Here is a 22,666-nt window from a genome sequence, read left to right on the forward strand (position 1 = left end):
GTTCGACGTAAGAGGCCAGGGGGCGCGGCGGCAACAAGTGGCCGGCCGGGGACTAGGTGGTGCCAGGCAGCCCTGAGATTCCCCTGATTGGCTGCAGGACGACGACAGCATTTACCAAACGCCCCTACGGCAGTACAAGTGTGCGTCACTCTTTGCGCCATCAGGGCGGGAAGATGGGCGTGTCTGACTGAGGGAGACCAGCCGATTGGCTGGAAAGCCCAGCGCCGGGAGGCTTGTCCTGGCCGGCGAGGGTGGCGTCTCGGTCCGGTCCGGAGGTGGCCACCGGCTTCGGGGGAACCATCATGGCAGCTCGCACGGGCCACAGGGCCCTGAGAAAGGTGGTCTCGGGATGCTATGCGAAGTCGCTGGCAGCGGCTGGAGCCCTGGCTCCGGCGCAGGGGACTGCGCGGAACGTCAGGTAATACACAGCACGGGCGCCGCGACGATAGTAGTTTTCTGCCGGGCCTGCTGATTTGGGGGATCGAGGATTTCTGGGGAGCCGGACCGGTTGTATTTCCGCGTCTCTACAAGAAAAGGGACTCCTGCGTTGCGCCTTGAGGCACCCAGGCGCCGCGCGAATCACTCCAGGCTGGAGCTCGCCGGCCTGCCCCGGACGTCCGGTCTGTGTTTGTCAGTCGCTGAGCTCGCCAGAGGTAATGGGAATCGTCGACGGAGCGGCTCTGGCAGCTGGTAAAGCAGCTCGGCGACCGGTGCCTTTGGGCTCTTCCGGCCTCCTCCCCTACGGCCGACCGCCGCAGCTGTCGGAAAGTTTTAACTTTGCGGCGCAAGGTTTGCCGGTTTGCCGGCTGCTGGGCGCCTTGGAGTTTTGGCCCGGCAGTGAACACCTTTCTGTTTCTACAGCGTGCCTGCTGGCCAGACATGCTCTCCCAATTTCTGGTAGAGGTCTTTGCCCCCACCTTTTAGCGCTTATAGAACGAAACATAGCCTAAGTAGGGGACTTAAGGTTTTTTTTTCCACTCCGCTGTATTTAGAGGTTCTGTAACCTTGAGCTAGTCTGCTTTCTATTTTTGTGGTTGGTTCTTTTTTGGTAGGTGGAGGTGAAGACGTGACTTTTCACTAATGTAATAAATTATGCTCTAAAATTAAAGTTAGTGTTTTAAATAAATTGAGTTGTAAACAGAGATGGAGGGAGAAAGCATAAATCTGGTTGAGCTCTAAGACACTTAGATTAAATGAAGGATTTTTAAAATAGCAACAACACAGCCAACTCCATGTCTAATTTTTAGACAAATATTAATTGAAACTGATATAAAATCATCTCATATCGTTTACTCCTGCTTTAGGAAATAACCTGAAAAAGTAGTACTAAGCAAACTTACCTATTATGCTTTAGATCTGCTTATATTACACTTATAAAATATTGGGTTGCAAATAGGAAATAAAAACTTAACTTTTGAGGAAAAAATACAGTTGTTTTAGTGATCAAATTAGGGATTAAATTACAAGATATAAATATTTACTGTTTATGATAATGAAGTAGGGAGTTTATGCGTTCATTGCAAGGCTAAAGCATTAACAGATTTTGGCATAGAGTTTTTGAGATGTAGTATATTAGAAGATTAGTGATAAAACAGCTGTTCTTCATCTGGCAATTTTCATTTCATGGTTTAACTGTATATATATGACTGTAGGGCTCCTCATATTGTGGTTGAAGACACATAATTCTTGATAGTGTGTGAAAATAGATGTGCTGTGCAGGGCATTGTAACCATAGTATGCAAACTGATCAGGAAAACTATTAGCTTGCTTTTAATACAGGTATTTATCTTATAATTGTAATCAGACTGTGTAAGGGTTTCTTTTTTGGGGGGACAATATTACATGACCCTGGTACAAAATTCAAAACCATATACACATGAAAAGTGAGCTTCCTCGTCAACAAGACATTCAAATTCACCTCTTGAGAAATAAGTGTCTTATCTGTTTGTAAATAAAGGTTTATCTCAGAGATGCTGCCTTTTCTGATAGCGATTCATCAGAAAATTTTTATTGTACACAGTATCTGCCACATAACTGGCTTTCAATAGTAGATGTTATCTGTACAAAAGTGGGAAAAAGAAGTTAAGACTGTTTCAACAAAGACATCTAAAACCTATCTCAGAAGGGAAATGGATGATTAAGCGTTTTGTACACCAAACTTGGTTTTTGTAATTAATGTGATTAAAAAGAATCCTAAATTACTTTTTGTGGCTTCTTTTAAAGGAAGAAGCTAAATTAACTGCCTAATTATTTTATTTCCACTGTTCTTCATTTAGCAGAGTAACTCATTCAGTTTATTGATGTATACCTACTTTTATGTGAACTCTAGGTTTACTCAAAAATTTACAACAGGCTTCTTTTAGTATCTCAGCTTTTAAAATAAGGTTTGCATAACACTTAAAGGTTTAAAGGTTTTGGGGAATACAAAACCTCCTTATTCTCTCTAGGAGATGAATCTAAAATCTTTTTTGGCTAGAAAAGGACATCATAGATAGCTTTGCAGTATGCTCTTATAAAATCAAATACTACTTTTGATGTCTTAGAAAACTTCACAAAACTTGCCTTACTACATTTTACCCATTTTTCATTTCTTGAAGCATTACTTATAGCTGGATACATAAGAGTTCTAAATTCTTAAAAGGGGCCATTAAATTCATCCATATAGTTCATGTGTTTTATTCTTTTCTATTACACTTAAACAATTAGTCATGTGGCATTTAGCTTAGCCGTTTTCATTAGCCTCTATTTCATTGCTTCTGAAATAAGCCCATCCAGTTTTTATAAACAGTTTTAATTGTTCAAAAGCTTTTGCTTATATTATGGGGCTCAAATTATCTCCCTCTAATTGGGCTTTTGTTTTACATTTTGGAGTCATATTCTGAAGTATGAGCCCTTATCTTCTGGCTGAATACTCCCAATTTTTTCAACCATTTTTGTTTAACTTGATTTTCTCTTCCCTCCCAGACAAACTGTAGGATGTCAGCATCTCAAAGAAATTTTATTTACATGTAAAACATATTCCATATATGATAACATGAGATTTCACCAGACCACCCTATTTCCGTTTTAAAATAATTGGAAGATATAATTGATACAATGAAATTTCATTCTGTTACTTGGAGCTTGACTTAATGAAATATTCTTTTACTTGGAACTCTCATTGAGAATAAATTCTAAATTGCTTTCATCTGGCCAGTAATCCCCAGCATGATCCAGCTACAACCTGTCTCTAACATTATTTCATGGTCCTGTCCCTCTGTCTTGCTGTACTGCTGCCGCTCTTAAAGTCTTTTTTAGTCTCTGGATACTGCCAAGCTCTTTCCCTACTACCTGGATTGCCCCCATCTTACTTCTCCCATATACGCGCATACACAAACACATAATCATTTCTTATGTTCATACAAACCTATTTCTCTCTTTGCATGGCTAACTCCTCCTTCCAGTAACTATGTCTCAGCTGAAGTGGAACCTCAGAGGACTTCCCAGACTACCCTATCTAAAGGAGGTTCTAATTTAATTGCATGTCATCACCCCATTTCTTTTTTAGCATTTTTTAAAAATCCTCACCTAGAATGTAATCTTCATAAGGTTCTTGTTTGTTTTATTCACCATTATATCCCTACTGTCTAGCACAGAATAGAAGTGCAATTAAGTATATGAATTAATGCATGAATAGTAATATAAAATAGTTATTATTAATCTTATTAGGGAAAGGCTATATTTTTTAAGAGTACATCAGGCATCCATATTTAGAAATGTCTCAAACAATATTTTAACTACTTTGACAGATGTTTTTACATGTATGCATTGAAATGGAGATTGGAAGGTGAAAGAGAACAGAGCAATAGTTCTGTGGGGCTGAAACAATTTCAGGTCTCAGAATAGATCAAGAATTAAGGAACCCCTAAGGATCCAGCTGGGAAAACAACCTGAGTAGATAAGATGAGTGTAAAAGAGACAGTGAAAATCCTAACAAGCATGTGGTAAGAATATATTGTGATAAATGAGTATAGAATGAAAGCCAACTTTCTGGGAAAGATCTTTTGTGCCAGAGGTTTCTAACCTAGCTGTAAGATATTATTTTTAGTTTTCTTTATAGTACTTAAGAAGCTTATTTTTTTCTGTCTGTGTCTGTGCCTGTGTGTGTATTTTTTTCAGGAATATTCTAAGGTTGCAAAGCCTTTTAAATTGTGGTAGATATTACAATCTCTATAATTTGTGTTTCCTTCTCAATTTTCAGAGTCACTCTAAATCAAATAATTTTGTCTTTTTAGATATTTAGCTCCCTGTGGTATACGGATGAGCAGAACTCTTCCACTACATACCTCAATTTTGCCTAAGGAGATACATGCAAGATCTTTCTTCAGAATTGCTGCACCATTAATAAACAAAAGAAAAGAATATTCAGAGAGGAGAATTATAGGGTTTGTATATAATAATAGTGCTACTAAAAGAGCTCCTTTGCAATTTTCTATAGAGTATCATGCTTCTTTTTTTCTGGACTTTGTTCTGACAAACTAAGCCCTGGTTTTTCTAGATTGGTCTTTCCATTGCCCTTGCTGTTTTATAAATATTTGTTAAATAAATATAATTATATGGTAACTTTATAGATAGATTTAAACCTTGTCATGTAAAGAAAATAACTGAACTCTTTATGACCTGCAATTTTGTACACTGTTGCTTTTTGTAGTAGCAACATTACTGATATATTGGGCCAGATACACGTATATATAGCTCCTTCATATACACATGCACATATATATGTATATATAGACCTGCTAAGAGGCTTCTACCGTTTAGAACATAGGTTAGCAAACTTTTTCTGTAATCAACATGTCAGGTTTTGTGGACCATTCTTTCTTGCAACTACTCAACTCTCATTGTAGCCCAAAAGTAGCCATAAACAATATGTAATAAATGGACATGGTTGTGTTCTAATAAAACTGTATTTATAAACCAGGCCAGGTTTGACCTCTCTTCTAGCAGAGGATAGAGACTGCCATTTGGCTAAACCAGAAATACAGCACCCTTTCATATGGGAATTTTTACAGGGCCATTAATTCCCAACAGGCCGTTAAGTATTGCATGAATTCTCATAAAAATGCATTTTATTCAGTTGTTTTTTCCCTTGATTTTTCTGTAGTAAAAGACTTCTGGCAGACTCATAATAGCTTTTGTCCCTAAATTTACCCTTATTACTGGCCACTCTATTAGTTAAGACAGTGTTAACAGCTACACAGGTAAAACCCAAAAGCTTATTTGTTTCTCATATAAAGTTCAAGTGAGTGTTCCCAGTCCAGGGGCAGCAATCCTCCAAGTAGTGATTCAGGAACCCAGGTTCCATCCAACCTGTGACTTTTATAACTCCTTAGTCTTCAGAGTCTCTTAAAAAGATACACCTGCTTCTTGGCCACATTGGTCTGGAAGTGACACTCAGTGCTTACTGTCAGATATTATTAGCAAGCACTAGTAATGTAAATCCATTTAAATGCACAGGGAGTGGTAGGAATTGTAGCCCCCTAATGTTAGCTGCTTCCTGGCAAGAATATGGCATGAAGCAAGCCTAAATACTTAGATAAGTAGACTTCTTTGCCACAGCTTGTATCTGTTAAAAAGAAACGGCAATGAAAAGATTAGAATCAAATAGTGAATTGGTCTGCTTTACTTCTGAATCACTAAGAATATCTTCCTTTTACGGTGTACCTGCCATTTGACAAGCACTGCTGGGTGCTTTATATTTATTGTTTCATTTAAATTCTCACAATAGCCATGTTAAGTAGGTATTTTTATTCCCATTTTTAGAGATGAGGAAACTAAAGTTGAGAGAGATAACATGCATTAAATGATATAACTCCAAAGCTTATTTTACTCACCATATTTACTTATTCTTAGCCAGCTTCCTTAACATTCTCATGTTAAAATACTTTGTAATACAAACTGGTCTTATCCAGTGATCTCTTTTTCCGTTATATTTTGTATAAACATATAATAATAGCTGCCATTTACTGAGTGCTTGTTAGGCACTGTGCACTATGCTGAAACAATTTCATTTAGCCTTCAAAAAAATCCTATAGAAGTATTTCAATTATGGATGAAAAAAGTGAAGATGAGAGGTTAGGCAACATACCAGGGTCACATGGCTTACTATGTTCTAGAACTGATGTTTGAACAGAGTCCCCTTTCTGACTACAAAGTCCATCCCCTTGACCACTATGCTATACTGCTTTCTCAGTCATTGTAGACTACTTTTATGACAGTTAGCTTCCAGGCTGCAAGGTTTTGTACTTCCCGTGGGGCTTATTTTGGTACTTATTTCAAAGTGTCTGAAAACCTGCAGAGGGTAGATACCCCTTGTCCCCCGCCCTACCCCTGCTATGGGCCTCACTTCATGATCATAAAGATTAATTTAAACGTATAAAGACTCACTCTGTCATATTCAAGAAATACACATTTGTAACTTAGATTTTGATGTTTAAATTACTAATCATTTTGAGGCAAATTATGTTTTAACATTGTTGAATCTTTATAACCAATAATAATATGTATCTGGCTCTCATTCAGTTGTATCCATAGGTTGTTGGTTGTTTTTTCATTTAATCCCTGAGGGGTTTTTTGTTGAATTCATTTCTAGATAATTTGCATTTCTACTGTTGGCTACTGTTTTCTAACTGGTTCTTGTTAGTAGAGGAAAGGTACTAATTTTTATGTTTCATAACAGGCTACCTTTCTGAATTCTGAATTGATTCTCTTCTGAATTGATAAGCAAAAAAATCAGTAATTTTACCTAATTGTTTTCCACATATATGCCTCACATATCACGAGTTGATTTAATTACTTTGACTAATATTTTCAGAATAATGTTACAAAATGACGATAGCATCTTTGTCTTATTTCTAACTTTAATGAGGATGCTTTTGGTATTGTACCATCTATGGAGGGAATCATATAATTTTTCTTCTTATGGCTTATTAATATGGCTATAATAATATAATTCTTAGTATTAAGCCATCCATACATCCTTAAATGAGTTGCATTTGATTGTACTTTTTTATGTATTCCTGAGATTTTGGAATTTTTTGCCTCAGTACTCAAAGGTGATTGATATTAGTCTTACAGATTTTGCCCCTATTTTTATTTACTTATTAGATTTTGTTTCCAATGTTCTTTGTCAGATTTGGTTTGTCAGAATATTGTCCTGGCTTACAAAAAGAATAAGAGGTTTCTTTGTGTTCTAGAATAGTTTATTTTCTTTTTAATTACAAAAACATTACATGTCTGTATAAAAGCTTAACAATACAGAAGTATATATACTGAGTCAGTCTGTTTTCACTCCCACTTCTTTTTCTTGAGTTAATGACTGTTAATTGTTTAATCTGTTTCCTTCCAAGACTTTTAAAATATATTTGATTACATTTTAATAACACTATTATGTTAGGAAAAAATAAATCCCAAATATTTAAAGTTAAGGAAATACTTAATCTTAAGTATATTTACAGTATATACTTAAATTTTTCTTAAATAGACAATACAACCACTCTTCTGCTTTTCATATGTCATGTGCTTTTTTCATATGACCATATAGTATAAACCTCTTTCCTCTATATATTTGATCATAATTCTTTTAAATAACTGATAGAGTTCCATAGTATGAGTGTATCATAATTTGTGAATCATTTATTATTAAGCATTTATTAATATCCATCCACTGATTTAGGTTGCTTCCGTTTTTTTCTCTCAAACTCTCAAGTTTTAAATGCTGGCCACTAATTAAAAAATATAAAAACCATGTCTACAAGCCAGATCCAGCCTGTGGTATGCAAAATTATGATACCTGCTATATACATATATTTAGTTCCATTTTATTTCCTGTGTTGTTTTGAAGTCATTGATTCCAGAATGTAGTTCAACATGTGTGAGAAATGATTTATTGCCTCTTATACAATAAGTTTTATTCATACTCTATTTAAAGTATATGTATACTATGTAACTATTTGCTGTTTACACCTCTCCTTTTTTTATTTTTTTAAGATATTCTATGCAGGAAATGTATGACGTAGTATCAGGAATGGAGGATTACAAACATTTTGTTCCTTGGTGCAAAAAATCAGATGTAATATCAAAAAGATCTGGATATTGCAAAACACGATTAGAAATTGGATTTCCACCTGTATTGGAGCGCTATACATCAGTAGTAACCTTGGTGAAACCACATTTGGTAAAGGTAATAGTTTTGGTTTTTGTTGTTTTTAAATGTTCCCCAAACATTAATCCAATAGGTTATAGTATATAATAGCTTAGAAAGATTTCCCTAAACTAATAGGAGGGAAGAAACAAATCATTTATTCTATCTCCTAATTGTGTTATTTAAGACAGTATTAATATTGTTTTATTCAAATAGAAATTTGACTAGAATATGAGAAAGAGAAGCTTTTTCTTTATCCTTCTGTTGAGGACTACTAATGCACAGAAAGGACTGGATCACACAAGTGAGAAATCTTTTAATTTAATCTTTGCACTATTTTTTCTTTTTAAGTTAAGGAAGGGAAAGTAGTGAGTATAAGAAAGGTAGAAAAGATATGTGGAGAAATAAACATTGGTGAATGGTCTTGCCATATACCAGGTACTGAATGCCAACTACTGTTACATGCCTCATGTGAATCATCTTACCCTTGTCAAAGGAGGATACAGGTATATAAAAAGGTACTCAGACTTAAACACACAGAAAGGCAGAATTTCATACAATACCCATTTCTTTTGATTTCTTAGAGTGTGGTGACTGAAGACTTAAAGCTTGAGTTGTGTTTTTGCCCTCAGGATTTAGTGGTGATAACATTTCTTGGTAATTGGCCAGAGCTAAATGCCGTCATCAGTTCTTTGCCAGGTTTTGAAGGAGGTGCATCTCTCATACCAGAAAGAGTATAATGTCTAGTGAAGCTGAGACCTTGGAGTCCACCCTAGTCTCACTCTCAAAACTTGAACTCCACTTAAAAGGCTGTGTCCCAGTCTGGGACTTCGCCATTATTACAGATATGTTCACCTGTTTGCCTAATAGTTTTGGACATTTTACCTACTACACTGCACTGTCTCTCTTATAACAATTAACATTTATTGAGCTCTTTGTAGTGCTTCCGCAGATCTTCACAACATTTAGTCTTTAATCTTCACAACAGCCCTTTGAGATTCGAATGTTATTATTCTCCATCTTATAGCTGAGCAAACTAAAGCTTAGAAGAGAACTTGCCTAAGGTTACACAGGCAAGACTCTAGTTCAGTCTGTCTGACATCAGTGAATACCCCTGTAATTGTAAAAATTTTTTCTGTTTACTGACTTCAGTCTCTTACCATTTAATCTTAATATATTATGCTGCATCTATCTGAAAGAACACTAAAAAAAAATCTCATTTTCTTCCCCTGGCTCTTTCCTTCCCTGGCTTCTTAACACATACAGGATAAAGTCAACTGCTTTACCATTGCTCATAAGCCAGTCTGTCGCTCTGTCACCCCCCCCCCCCCCCACACACACAATCTACACTTAATGTTCAGGCTATACCATACATCTTAAAGTTACATGAATCACCATAAAGTACTGATTCCAGCCCTGTGCCTTTGCATATTGTTCACCCTTCTACATGTAAGGAACTTCTCGCTTATTAATCCTTCTAGTGTTCCCTTTCCTTTCATACAGATGAGTCCTACCTCAGTGATTCCTCTGGGCCTTGTAAATAATTCATTTATTTCTCTTACCACTTTATAGTATAATTTACTTCTTCATCTATATTTCTGCTTGAGGGAATGGGGTTCCTCTTTTTTCCATCTTTGTATCCTCAGCACCAATACTACAATGATGGGAATCCGAGGGCTCCTTGCTTATAAAGGTCTCATCTGTGTTCTTGGGTTATTGCAGATCCAGAGATGTTCATAATAATCTCAGTAACTTTCAATACTGCCAAGGAGGAAGGAAACTGTATTAGGAAAAAAGCTCTTCATAATGTATTAGATGATCATAGCTGTCTCAGTTTTGTGAGGAAGGGAAGTTAAGAACTGCACACAATTCACACTACCTATGTCATTGATGCCAAAACTATTTTTCCATTAAGATGAGCCACCTCCAGCAAACTCAGAGACTCAAAGAATGAACTAGTGGTTACCAAAGGGGAGGGGTATGGGAGGGCGGGTGGGGAGGGAGGGAGAAGGGGACTGAGGGGTATTATGTTTAGTACACATGGTGTGGGGGATCACAGAGAGAACAGTGTAGCACAGTGAAGGCACATAGTGGATCTGTGGCATCTTGCTGCACTGATGGACAGTGACTGTATTGGGGTATGGGTGGGGACTTGGTAATATGGGTAAAAAGAGTAACCACATTGTTTTTTTCATGTGAAACCTTCGTAAGAGTGTATATCAATCATACCTTAATAAAAATTTTTTTTAAAAAGATGAATCAGGTCTGAGGATCTAATGTTAGACATGTTGAGTACAGTTGTTCACACTGCATTATATAATTCAAATTTTCTAAGACTAGAACTTCAATGTTCTCACTAAATATATATATATATATATATACACACACACACACACACATAAAAAAAAAGATAAGCCACCTCGCTTAATGTACTAATTTGTGGTTTGAAGGTATATTGAGAATAACACACAACTACATATGCTGTTTTCAGTTGTCCCTGGGTTTAGGTTCTAGTTTTTAATATCTAATACACAAATGTGACATGTAACAAAAAATTATAACAAAGGGATCATCAACCAAGAGAGTAAAAAAGGCCCAGAATATAATACATTTTCTGTGAATTATTGGCTCCCCCAAATGTGCCTGTGACTTAATGTATCAGTAGTTCTATTCTACACTAGGAATGGCCAGAATCCCTTGAAAGTTTTCCACAAATTTAATAGAGGCAATAGTTCCGTGAGTCTTAACTGCCTGGTTCACAGTATAAACATTGTATATGGCATAGTTTGTGTGGTCTGGGTCAGTTTAATCAGAACAACCAGTTGTAGGTCATGATCAGAACACCTTCTGTGTTCAGTATCTCTGCTATTTGGAATGAAGTCTTTGGCAGTATTCCCCCTGTCAGAATATACCAGTAAAAAATATGTGTGTCTTGGACTAGGTTATCAGTATGAGTACCACACTGCCACATTTTGTGACAAAGTAGTCAGAGGAAGACGCTGTTGTAGTGAGTATTCACAACCATTGTTCCTCCTTTATTGTTAAATTTCATATAAGCTTCTTACATGATTTGTAAGGAAGAGCAGGATGTATTACCTTAAAGTTGGTTAACTGAAATAGTAAGATTTTATTATAGACTTTGGATGCTCTTAAAAAGTAAATGGCCATTATAGAACTATATATAAAGCCAACAGAAGAAAACTTTCACTAGTCCCAGTGACTTAGCATAAGGTGACTAAATTTAGCTATTAAAGTATTTGTATTTTGATGACTATTTTTTCATCTCTAAGTAAATTTTAAAACTTCTAACTGGTTTCCATTTTAAAAATTAGTATTTTTTTGATACTTAATTCAAAAGGGTTTAGATGAAGAGGAAGTGAAGAATAAACTGCAAGTAGATTTCTAGCTCTTTGGTTCCCAGGTTTGAGCTATCTGTGGAGAGATCCAGATACAGTCAGAGAAATAATCCTGTGTTCTGTGTTTAGAGAGGTTATAGCTGGGGAAGAAGAGTGACTCCATTTACTTGGGGAAAAACAGAGTTTACCTATGCAAGTCGTTACTTTGCTGCTCCGTAGTGTATAGCCTCCGGGCAGAAACACACTAAACCTTTGAGGCCAGTTCACATAGGAAACCTTTCACATAGGAAAGGGATAAGAGGGGCTTGATCATTTATTGGTCCCAGGATATGCCAAAGAAGTTGAAAATTTAAGGCTTGAGGAGGAAGGTCTAGATGAAATAGGATTTTAACAAGTGGTTTGCTGCTGAGGGAAAGTGATATGTATTCTTAAGGTCAGTTGTCTATGAGTAAATAAGGTCCAGGTAGCATCATCTTACAACAGTAAATAAATAAGATGAACTTCATTCAGGGTGATAAACAGTCCTGACAATGGAATAGTGACTATGGTTCTGGCCATCATTTTTCACACTGCAGGAGGCAACCCTTTTCATGGGTCTCTATCAGCATTTTTTAAATGATATAAAGTGGGAAATATAAAGATGCACTGCACATAGTATCGCTAAGTATTGTGTTTCAATATGTACACATATGAGCACTGAAGAGATCAGAGGTCAGAAAGCAGTGGGTCAGGGACTTGGGTGAGAGCCAGACCTTCCAGAAAATTAGAACTATAGAAACTTCTAGAAATAAAAAATAGCAAGTGAAGGAAAGACTAAATATGATTGGCAGAAGATAAATTGGGGGGTAGGAAAGAAAAATTACAGAATTGTGCTTGGGATCTGTGCCATATACATTATGATTTCACTGTGGCTAAATGTTTTAGCTATCTCATAGTGATAGTGTAAAATAGGTATTCTGCTCATTTTACAGATTAATAAGTAAGTATGCTACAGGGAATTACCTTGTTCAGCATCACTTTTAAGTGGCAGAGTTGGAAATAAACTTCCAGAAAATCACTCCCTATTCTGCTGTTGGAGTAAAGAACTCTAAGTAACATAGTGGGTGATAACAGTAGAAAAGAGAATGACTGGCAACTTTGAGAATCCCACGGGAAAAGAAAAAGGCTTAATACTGGCAAGAGGTCACTTCCTGGCACAGAGCTAAAAATGAGATGTTTTCCTCACCTGTGATGTAATCTATAAAAATACTCAAAGAAATCATCCTGAGTCATAGATTCTGGGCAATCCGAATGGTATTAATACTGTGGGGCTTTTGTTGCGGTTCTAGGCATCCTGTACTGATGGGAAACTTTTCAATCATTTGGAGACTGTTTGGCGTTTTAGCCCAGGTCTTCCTGGCTACCCAAGAACTTGTACCTTGGATTTTTCAGTAAGTCTCTAAAAATAGGATGTATTCACTGTTGCTAGAATACTGACATAACTCTTCTGAGCAGAAATGGAAACTGTAAATTTAAACCTTTTAATTATCACCTTACCTGCAAAAGTAAGTTAAAATGCTCACACAGCCCTTGATTTGTTCCAAATACCAGGTGAAGTTGGTAAAGGAATAATCCATTTATTAGAACCCAAATACCATAATTAATAATCTTATATGCATACTGATTACTGAAAAGTTTTTTTAAAAATCTCAAAGTTCTTAATATTGAACACTTTTTTCTGTTCTAACTTTATATTAAAGAAAGCTAATGAATCTGTTTTTATGTTTGATTTTTGAAACCTTGAATAATCATTCTTTCTCTAAGTCCATAGGTTAGAAGATACATGCTATGACTTCACTACCAGCTTAATAAGTTTACTAACACCAATTGAAATCTACACCTTGATCTGCATCTTATGATGCAGAAATAAAGTGCAAAGGGGAAAAATATGTTTTTAGAATCTAGGGACTATGGTATTTTTTTGCTCACATCACCTTAGCTATAGAAAACTTAAAGCCACCTGAGGTTTTTTCTTTGCCAACAGATAATATATGAGTTTTCTCTGTATTTGCAACTCAGGTATTACACTTTAATTTCGGGCATAATTTAGATTTAATTACTGTTATGTTCTCAGCTTTTGAGTTGCTTTCATTAAAAAAATTAATGGACATTAATGAGACAATGGGAAATTTGAATAAGGCTTATATAGATTAGACAGTAGCACTATTATGTGGTGGTATTAATTCCCGCTGTTAATTTCCTGGTTTTAATAATTAAGCTGTGGTTATGTAAGACAGTAAAGTAGGGGAATCTGGGTGATGAGTGTATTACAGAGAAGTCTTTATACTATTTTTGCAACTTTTTTATAAATCTGAAATTATTCCAGAATTAAAAATTAAAAGTTTAAAAGTTAGTGGATATTTGGGCCTTAAAATACTATTTCTCAAACCAGTTGCCTTGAATTCTATTTTGAGGGACTATAAATGAAGTTCTGAATCATCATCTACTTTAATATTGAATCACCTACCTATCTGTCTTGTGGATTAATTTCATCTTCCTGCTGTACCTTCTCATGGGACTACCTATCAAGAAGGATTACTTTCCTTCCTTAAATTCCTTTTGGGAGGTAGGATAGATCTAAAAGGAGGACATTAATAACATGCTAGAGTGATAAATGTGGTATTCAACAAAGCTTTTTTCCATAATAAAATCAGGCTCTTTGCCTTGAAATGAGATTGGCCTGGTTTACTAAAGCACATGCCAGCAGTTGTGCTTACGTCAGTAAGATTCCCTTTTCTGAGGGGTGTTAAAAATCTCACCTAGATATACCAGCACAGCTCTGCTAGACACTGGGCCAAGTAGTCCATTTCACAGTGTGAACACCACTACCCTAAGTAGCGATTGAGTAAAAGAAAGACTGTCCTAAAATAATCGTTAATACTTTCCTACAGATTTCTTTTGAATTTCGCTCATTTCTACACTCTCAGCTTGCCACATTGTTTTTCGATGAGGTTGTAAAGCAGATGGTAACTGCCTTTGAAAGAAGAGCATCTAAACTGTATGGTCCAGAAACAAATATACCTCGGGAATTAATGCTCCATGAAGTTCATCACACGTAAAGGGAAAAAAGAACTGGTCGTCTATTTGTAACTTTATTCACTTTTAGGAAGTGCTTTCATCATTTGCTTTCAAAAGTCAGACAGCATTTGTCAAATCCAGCTTTGATTACAAACCTGCACCATTGAAAATTTGCACTTGGAATATGGAACCATGTGTACATAGAATTCAATCAAGTGGAATTATAAGTAATATGCACATTAGCATGTTAACAATAATGGGATGTATTCACTGTTGCTAGAATACTGACATAACTCTTCTGAGCAGAAATGGAAACTGTAAATTTCAACCTTTTAATTAACACCTTACCTGCAAAAGGTAAGTTAAAATGCTCACACAGTATATTATAGTAACCATATCATGTTTAAGTTATTAAATTCAGACTATTTTTAACTTATTGTCATAGGGCCTGCCTCAGGGCTTAGGATATTTGAGTAATCATCAGATATTTAAAGTAAAAGCTGTGACTTAAATATACTGTTATTGAAGGTTCCCTGACACTTTTCTTATTTTGAAATTCTTATGGATAGTAGTAATTCAGTGTCACAGTGAGGTTAGCTACCAGATAAACTGAATATTTTTTTGGTGAGTGGTCCAGAGCTTTAAGCTACTTTTCTCATAGTTTCCAACCCTCTCCCAGATACTTTGCTCTTTTAATAATGCTGATTGTATGTCAAATTTTGTCTACAAAATGGCACAAATGAAGATAAGTTGGTTGATACATCTCCAGCACCATTCATCCCTCTTTTGTATTTATTGTGTGTACTCACTTTCAATGTTTTCCAAACTGATACTTCTGTAAATAAATCAGTGTAACTTAATAAAGTTAATTTGTTTATTTTTTGTATGGTTACTTTGGTTATTGAAGTTCTCTTGTATTATTTCAATGTATATTTACATAGACATGGTAAAGTTTAATTATAGCATTTGTTGTCTTAAAAATGCTTTTGAAGAAACAAATCTGGGCAAAATTCAGTCATCCTTTAATCAATATTGATCTTCCCTCATTTCACTTCATACCCATAACTCTTATACTACCCTTCCAGTCATAGTGCTATTAACTTTGTTTCTTGGGATCAAAAAGGGACTTCAGCAATTAGTTCTGTGTGTAAAAGCATGTATGTATCAATTTATTGAATAAATCTGAGTACCTGCTCTCTATCAGGTGCTGGTTATACAAGTAGTGGTCACAAAATGTACACATGGAACTTGGTTGTGCTTTCACATAGGTGAAGCAATACCTTTCTACTTACAGATGAGGTATCTTTCCCAGAGCATAAGTATTTTGCATATAATTGTGTGCCTTGTAAGTAATTTTTTTTCATGGCAAAGACTCAGATACTTTATTTTTCCCCTGTACAGTACTACTTTTGATGGAAATAAGAACTTAAAACTTTACCACTGCTCTTATACATGCCATAGGTGAAGTCTTAGGTACAGAATCTAACTTAGTGGTTGGGATGTGACTGGGGTGGCATTATGATAGTTTGTAGATTGTGTTTTGGTGAGGGAACCCAAGAATATCCAAATATTGCCTTGATGTAGCCATCCATTTGAACCATGAGTTTCCTCAAGTGTGGTCAGAACCCAGGTCACAGTAAGTTGTAGAGACAGAGTGCAAACCCAGGCATTCTGGCTGCAGTATCTGTGCTCATGTGTTTTACTTACTTAGTACAACGGTCTGGAGGCCATGGCCTGTGGACTTAAAATTTGGCATTATGCTTTCCATATCTTAAGAGGGAAAGTACCATGGTACAAACTTGAAGTGGCATCTGGTCATTGGAACCTGAGGGGAACCCTGATGAGACTGCTGGATCAGATTTTTCTCTTTGTGGAAAGAAACTTAGAAACTTTCATGGTTTTGGCATGATTGCATGAGGGCATGACGTTTGCAACTACCTCTGCCATCTTTTCACTCGGAGAAAAGAGGCAATAATTCCAGAGAAGCCAACTCCGTACTCTAACATGAAAGGTTGAATTATTAGGCCTCATAGTTATCCACTTTGCTCTCGGTTATTTAAGATAGCAGACCTCTAATGTTTAAGTCATTTAAAGTTAGGTATTCAGTTACTTGCAGCCACCTCTCTATCCTGCTCCAGGCTGAACTGGTTGTTCTCTAGGCTGTTGTTAACTGTAATCTTAGGGCATTACTACAGTCATCCTAGGATTTCCCTTCACCTCTCTCTCTGCGGTTCCCTATTTCCTGAATCTTTTGGCTTCCCCCTTTTTTGATTTATTCTTAAAATGCTGAGGAAATCCTCTAGTGGCTTCCTGAGAAAGGGCAAGTGGGAGCTAAATTTTTAGAATCCATGAGTGTCTGAATATGCTGCTGTTTTATATTCACAACTAATTGAGTATGTGGAACTCTACATTAAAAATAATACACACACACACACACACACACACACACACACTATATATATATATACACCCTGAATTTGAAGATCTGACTTTATTGTATTCTGGCATCCAGTGGTACTCTTCTAGTAATCTAATGCCATTCTTATTCCCAGTCCTTTGTGTGTCATTTTTTTTTTCCTTTGGTCTCTGGAATCTTTTAAAATTTCTTTTTCTTGGGTTGCCTGAAATTGCCGCCCTGTTGCCCCCTCATAATTAATTGTGCTGGGCACCCTGTGGGCCCTTTGAATCACAGGCTCCTTTCTTTGGGTCCTGGAGAATTTCCTTGATTTGTTTTGTTTCCTCTTATCCATATTCTCTGGTTCTCTCATTCAAGAATCCCTAATTAGGCATTCTACCTCTTATATTAAATCTTTACTAATATTTTTCCTGTTTTCCATGCTTTTGTTCTGCCTTTTAGATTTCAATTCTACCAGACCTTTATGTTAATTTTATATTTACCATAGTTTTTAATTTCCAAGTTCGTTTTCTAATTTTTCTTACAGTTTTATAAAAACTAGATCTCATCTTAAGATACTATGATTTATCTAAAGGTCCCCCTAGGTTCCTTCTGGGTTTTGCTATCCTATTTCAAGTTGAAGATGTCCTCAACTGTCTAAAATTTCTTGTTTGTCCATTAATACTTGAAAGCAATGTACTAGATAATGGGGAATGTAATAACTACAGTGTTGCTCATGTGAAACCTTAGTAAGATTGTATATCAATGATACCTTAATTAAAAAATAAAAGAAAGGTACTAAAAAGTTCATTGGAATTAAGTGGGGCATATTGACTGGTAAATTTCACCATAAGGTGATTAGGTGAGCCAGTCTTCATTGGGGACTCCCAAATGCAGAATCTAGACATTGGAATGTGTTACTTAATAGTTCTTTTTTATTCTTAGTACATACAACCTATGATCACTTTGTTTTACTTTGTTTTTTTTAAAGGTAGTCATTTCTCAATCATTTCTCATCTTTGCTTTTCAGATGAACTGAATTTCTATTCAGGATTATGTCCCTTGATATTGTTACCAGATAATCTCCAAGGTGTCCAGCACTGTTATCAGGAGCATCAGAGTTCTCTCTGCTTTCAGAAAGCAAAGACAAATGACTGTTCTCAGCCTCTGTATCTACCCAGCAATACGAGATTTGTGCATTTTCACCAAAGAAATCTATCATCTAGCATCAAAGAATTTAAATCACTCAAATTCTGAGGAGACATACCTTTTCTCCATCTTGTTTTTTTTTAAATACACAATATTTTTCTTTACTAGCAGAGACATATCATGATTTTCCCAAGTCAGTCATACTGCTGAAAGTTTCCACTCAATGACTCAAGGCTACAGAGAAGCCACAGAGAGGGCTTTTTTTAATATACCAAAGTATGCTTCTTGCAAACTCTTACTTTCATTTCTGGAGAAGACCTTTTCTTTGAAATAACACATATGCTATCTGAGATAAACTGGTGTTTAAACAGTAAGAGGCTGTTTTACATGACAACAAACATATACAATACCCTCCTGTCTCATAATAAATGCAACTTGTTCTGTATATAATTTGAATGAAATTTTATAATTTTGCTTTAAAATTGTCAGACTGTGAATAACCTAATTAATTCATGGTTGACTATGATTTCTAGACAGCAACCAAGCATTCTCAGAAATTTTTGCTCTATTAGTCTAATCTAGAAATTGTTTTGAAGTGGAGTTGTTTTAATACTAAATTTAATAATTAAGTTGACCTAAATCAATTAAATATTCATTAATGTTAATTTGGTGGTCTCTTTTGGAATTTTGATGCTATTTTTTTAATATCAAATATTTTTATAGATCTCTAAGATGCTCATAGGCCTAGGGGTTATGATTTTGAATGCTGAAAAAATAAAATGAATCTGATCATTTTGCTGTGACCACAGAAAAAGAGTATCAGCAGGATGCAAAACTCTACCCTGAGAGTAGAAATTTTTTCTCTCCAGCTTTCCATGGAGCTTTCTTCTCAGGAGGCACCTAAGACTTACATAGCTTTCCATGAGTCCCACTGTCCTATAATCATGGAGCAAGATCCTAGCGTTTTTGGAAGGGTCAGATAGTAAAACTACAGATGCTAAAGTAATTGTTAATTCATTTCAGGAATACTAGAATTCTGGTGAAGACTTAAAAATCAGAGAGAAGCGAGGCAGCCATGTGATGGGTAGAATTTATGATCCAGTGTTGGACATAGAGAACTATAGGACCCATTGTTTAGAAGACAAAGAGAATCACATGCATATGAAGTTAGCTCTGTATGCTTTCTCTATCTAACTGGGATTTCCCTTGTCTTCCACTTTCTTATGTAGAGAGAATATAAATAATACTGCTCATCACATAGGGATCCCCGAGATGCTGCAATATATGGTTGGTTCCTTACACAACAACGTAGCATAGCAGAGCATTAACAGTTTTTATTTATTTTTTATTTGACAGCCTCCATCATTCTAATGTACAATTTCAGAAACACCCTTAGGATCTTCATCACTTCAACTAAATATGAAAATGTACTTTTGTTTTAAAAAAATACTTTATTTCACATTAAAAGAAAAAGTATGTGTGTATAAAGCAACATATTTTACCTATCTAATAAGTAATATGTGCTTCTTAATTATCTTTAAAATCATTGCATAAAGAAAATCCATATGCCAAGATATAAATTTGAAAAGACATACCATGATTTGTATCGGGATCAAATGTATATTATCATGGGGAGAGAAATTTCACTTTGTGTCGCGGTAACAAAAATAGAATAAACAAACAAAATAGAATAAAATCCCTTCATCACTGGATATTAGAAATGAATACATGACAAAAACCATTTCACCTATTTTTGAAACATGTTACACTTTGTTTCTAACTAACAAAATGAAGGAGAATCCTGGCTCAGATTTTCTATATCATTAGCTTATTAACATGAAAACTTCCTAATAAGTGAAAATTAAAACTGGACATGACACTAGTGACATGTCCTCTTTATACCATGGTTTTTGTGGTTTGTTAAAGAACAAACTATCCTGAGACAAAATATGACCAAATGTTCTAATTTTTATGGTCCTGATACCATGTTCTGTTTCAATAGTCATGGTCTTTGTGCTTCTGCCTTGAACCACTCATTGCCCATTATGGGCATAAATTAAGCAATATATGTGTCTAGGAACAAGACAAATCACAGACCATACATGGTCAAATCCACTGCGGCTGGAGACTTCAGTCTGATCTCCAGTAACAGTCATGTCTTTTCACCCTGCAGCAGAACTTCTGGAAATCTCTAAGACCCACTGGGGAAGTGAGGACATGAAGTCAAAACTATTTTCATAAAAATACTAAGTAAGGTGTTATTTGCCTTTCTCACTGTACTGACAAATGCACTGAAAGTCCAAAAACAATGATGGATAAATGTGCTGCTGTTACCTTAGCACATCAAAGCTACAGCATCAAGCTGTACTAGTAATCATGTATTTTTCACTGCTACATAGACTTGGCTATTTGGTAGACATTTTCTCAGAAATGAATGAAATGAGCTTATTGCTTTAATGAGACAACTGACAGAATTTGTTGACAATGATAAATTTGAGCTGTCAAGCAAAAATTTTGAAAAGCTTGTATCCACCACTGTGAGCTTGATAGCATCCTAATACTTCAAGGACTTATGATATCAGTGGTGATATTAATTAATGTGTTGTATTGATTTTTATAGAAAAATGTGTCAACATATGGAAGATTTGCATGACTTAATGAACTGATATTTTCTAAAGCATGATCTTATAAATCATGCATGGGAAAAAGATCCATTTAAAGTGCAAGTTAGACCAATGGATTTTAATGTAACAGAACATGATGAGTTTACGGACATGTAACCAACCCTTATGAAACTGCTATTTGTTGAGTTTGGGAAGAGTATAAACGAATAATATCCACAATTATAAGAAAAGGCTATTAAAATATCCTCCCTTTTCAATTATGCATCTATACAAAGCCAGATTTCCTTCATATATTTTCACCAAAGCAATATATCTGATGGAATCCAGAACTGATTCAGTGCAAAGCAGATACAAGAAATCTATGTCCTATTAAGCCAGACATTAAAGAGATTTGCAAATATGTAAAACAATCTCAATCTGTTGACCACTTGTTACAGTTTTGGAAAATATAGTTATTTTTCATGAAAAAAATGTTAATTCTGTTAATATATAATGGGCTTATCTTAATGAATAGATAATTTTTAAATTCACAATTTGATTTCTAATATGAGAAATACTGTTAAACTTAACTCACAAAAAAGAAAAGCTCTTCAGGATTCTCAATAATTTTTAAGAACATAAGGGGTCCCGAGACTGAAGAGTTTGAGAACTGTTCGTTTATACGAACTCTGAATCCCCAAAGAGTTTTCTGAAAAAGGTAACTTTTTATACAACAGATTTGCCAGTGGAGTTATTTAAAACACAAAACTTGAAATCAAAGAAAATACCATGAAATGTGGGAAGAACTTTGAAACTCCAGGAGATTTGAGCATCACCAATTTTTAAATGCTGTCCTAGAAAAATCTCAATAGCAATGTCCAAGAAAAGCTACTGCCTGCCCATGAGACCTGAGGGAAGACATCCACATTCTCAGGGCATTTTTTTCATCACTTATAATAAGAAGCAAACTCCAAGATTCATTCATTGATTCTTTAATATTTATAAATGAAATCTGTTGGGATAATTGCCACGACTTCAAAAATATTTTTGATTGATCATAAACTAGCTGAAAAAGGTCACACTACTTTTAAAACGCCTTTCTGGCTTGCTTTTTTGTGCATTTTCTGTAACTGTTGGTAGGATTATGCACAACTCAAGTTTGCTATTTGCTAAAATTCTATGAAATTGTTGGCAAAACTTTTGGTAATAAATGGTTAAACATGGCAAAACTATATTTAAAAAAATTAAATTTATGGGGCTGGGGTAATGGTCATCTGTCATTTCCACCTGTCTAGAATCCATTGACTCTTTTTTTTTTTTTCTGGAACAGTAGTTTGAATTTTCTTTGGAGATAGTATCAATAATCTCAGTTTTTATGGTTCCATTGCAGGGGCTGCCTGAACTCCAGCTGCAGAAGTAGCCATGTGACTCAGGTCCATCCAGTCCATCATTCTAACCCCTTGGCCTCACTGATTGGTTCAGGGGTGGACATGTGATGCAAGTCAGTCAATGAGAGCTGTCTTCATACTTTGGCTAGAGGTCTTGAGAAGGCTTTATTTTTGAATGAGGGCTGCCACCCTCTAATCCCGTATTAGCTGAACAACCATGGACGATTTACTTGACATCTCTAAGCTTCCGTTTGTCCACAGGTAAAATGGGAGAAATAAATGTACCTACTTCATAAAATTATTGTAAGAATAAAATAATAAATGTAGATTTCACCTCAGTGATGTGCATGTAAAGAAATGTTGCTAGTTTTACTATTAAAAGATGAATCTGGGAAGAGGGGGCAGAAGATGGCGGCGTGAGTAGAGCAGCGGAAATCTCCTCCCAAAAACAACATATATATATGAAAATATAACAAAGACAACCCTTCCTAGAATAAAGACCAGAGGACACAGGACAATATGCAGACCACATCCGC

At 35.7% G+C, this 22,666-nt stretch overlaps 1 protein-coding gene across 2 annotated transcripts; it reads left to right on the forward strand.

Moving 5' to 3' along the window:
• Positions 1 to 77: 77 nt before the first annotated feature.
• COQ10B (coenzyme Q10B) lies at positions 78 to 22,435 on the forward strand. 2 transcript variants are annotated; one of them, XM_036880515.2, is made up of 5 exons: positions 78 to 418; positions 4,275 to 4,424; positions 8,029 to 8,221; positions 12,867 to 12,968; positions 22,133 to 22,435. In XM_036880515.2, exons 1-5 carry the CDS (start codon positions 303 to 305, stop codon positions 22,160 to 22,162), a joined length of 591 nt encoding a protein of 196 aa, XP_036736410.1. In that variant the 5' UTR covers positions 78 to 302; the 3' UTR covers positions 22,163 to 22,435. The 2 variants fall into 2 exon arrangements, with proteins under 2 accessions (XP_036736410.1, XP_036736409.2); XM_036880514.2 differs by lacking the exon at positions 22,133 to 22,435 and adding an exon at positions 14,469 to 15,477.
• The last annotated feature ends 231 nt before the right edge of the window (positions 22,436 to 22,666 follow it).

This window comes from Manis pentadactyla, chromosome 6 (assembly GCF_030020395.1).
Source record: "Manis pentadactyla isolate mManPen7 chromosome 6, mManPen7.hap1, whole genome shotgun sequence".
Taxonomy (NCBI): Eukaryota; Metazoa; Chordata; class Mammalia; order Pholidota; family Manidae; genus Manis; species Manis pentadactyla.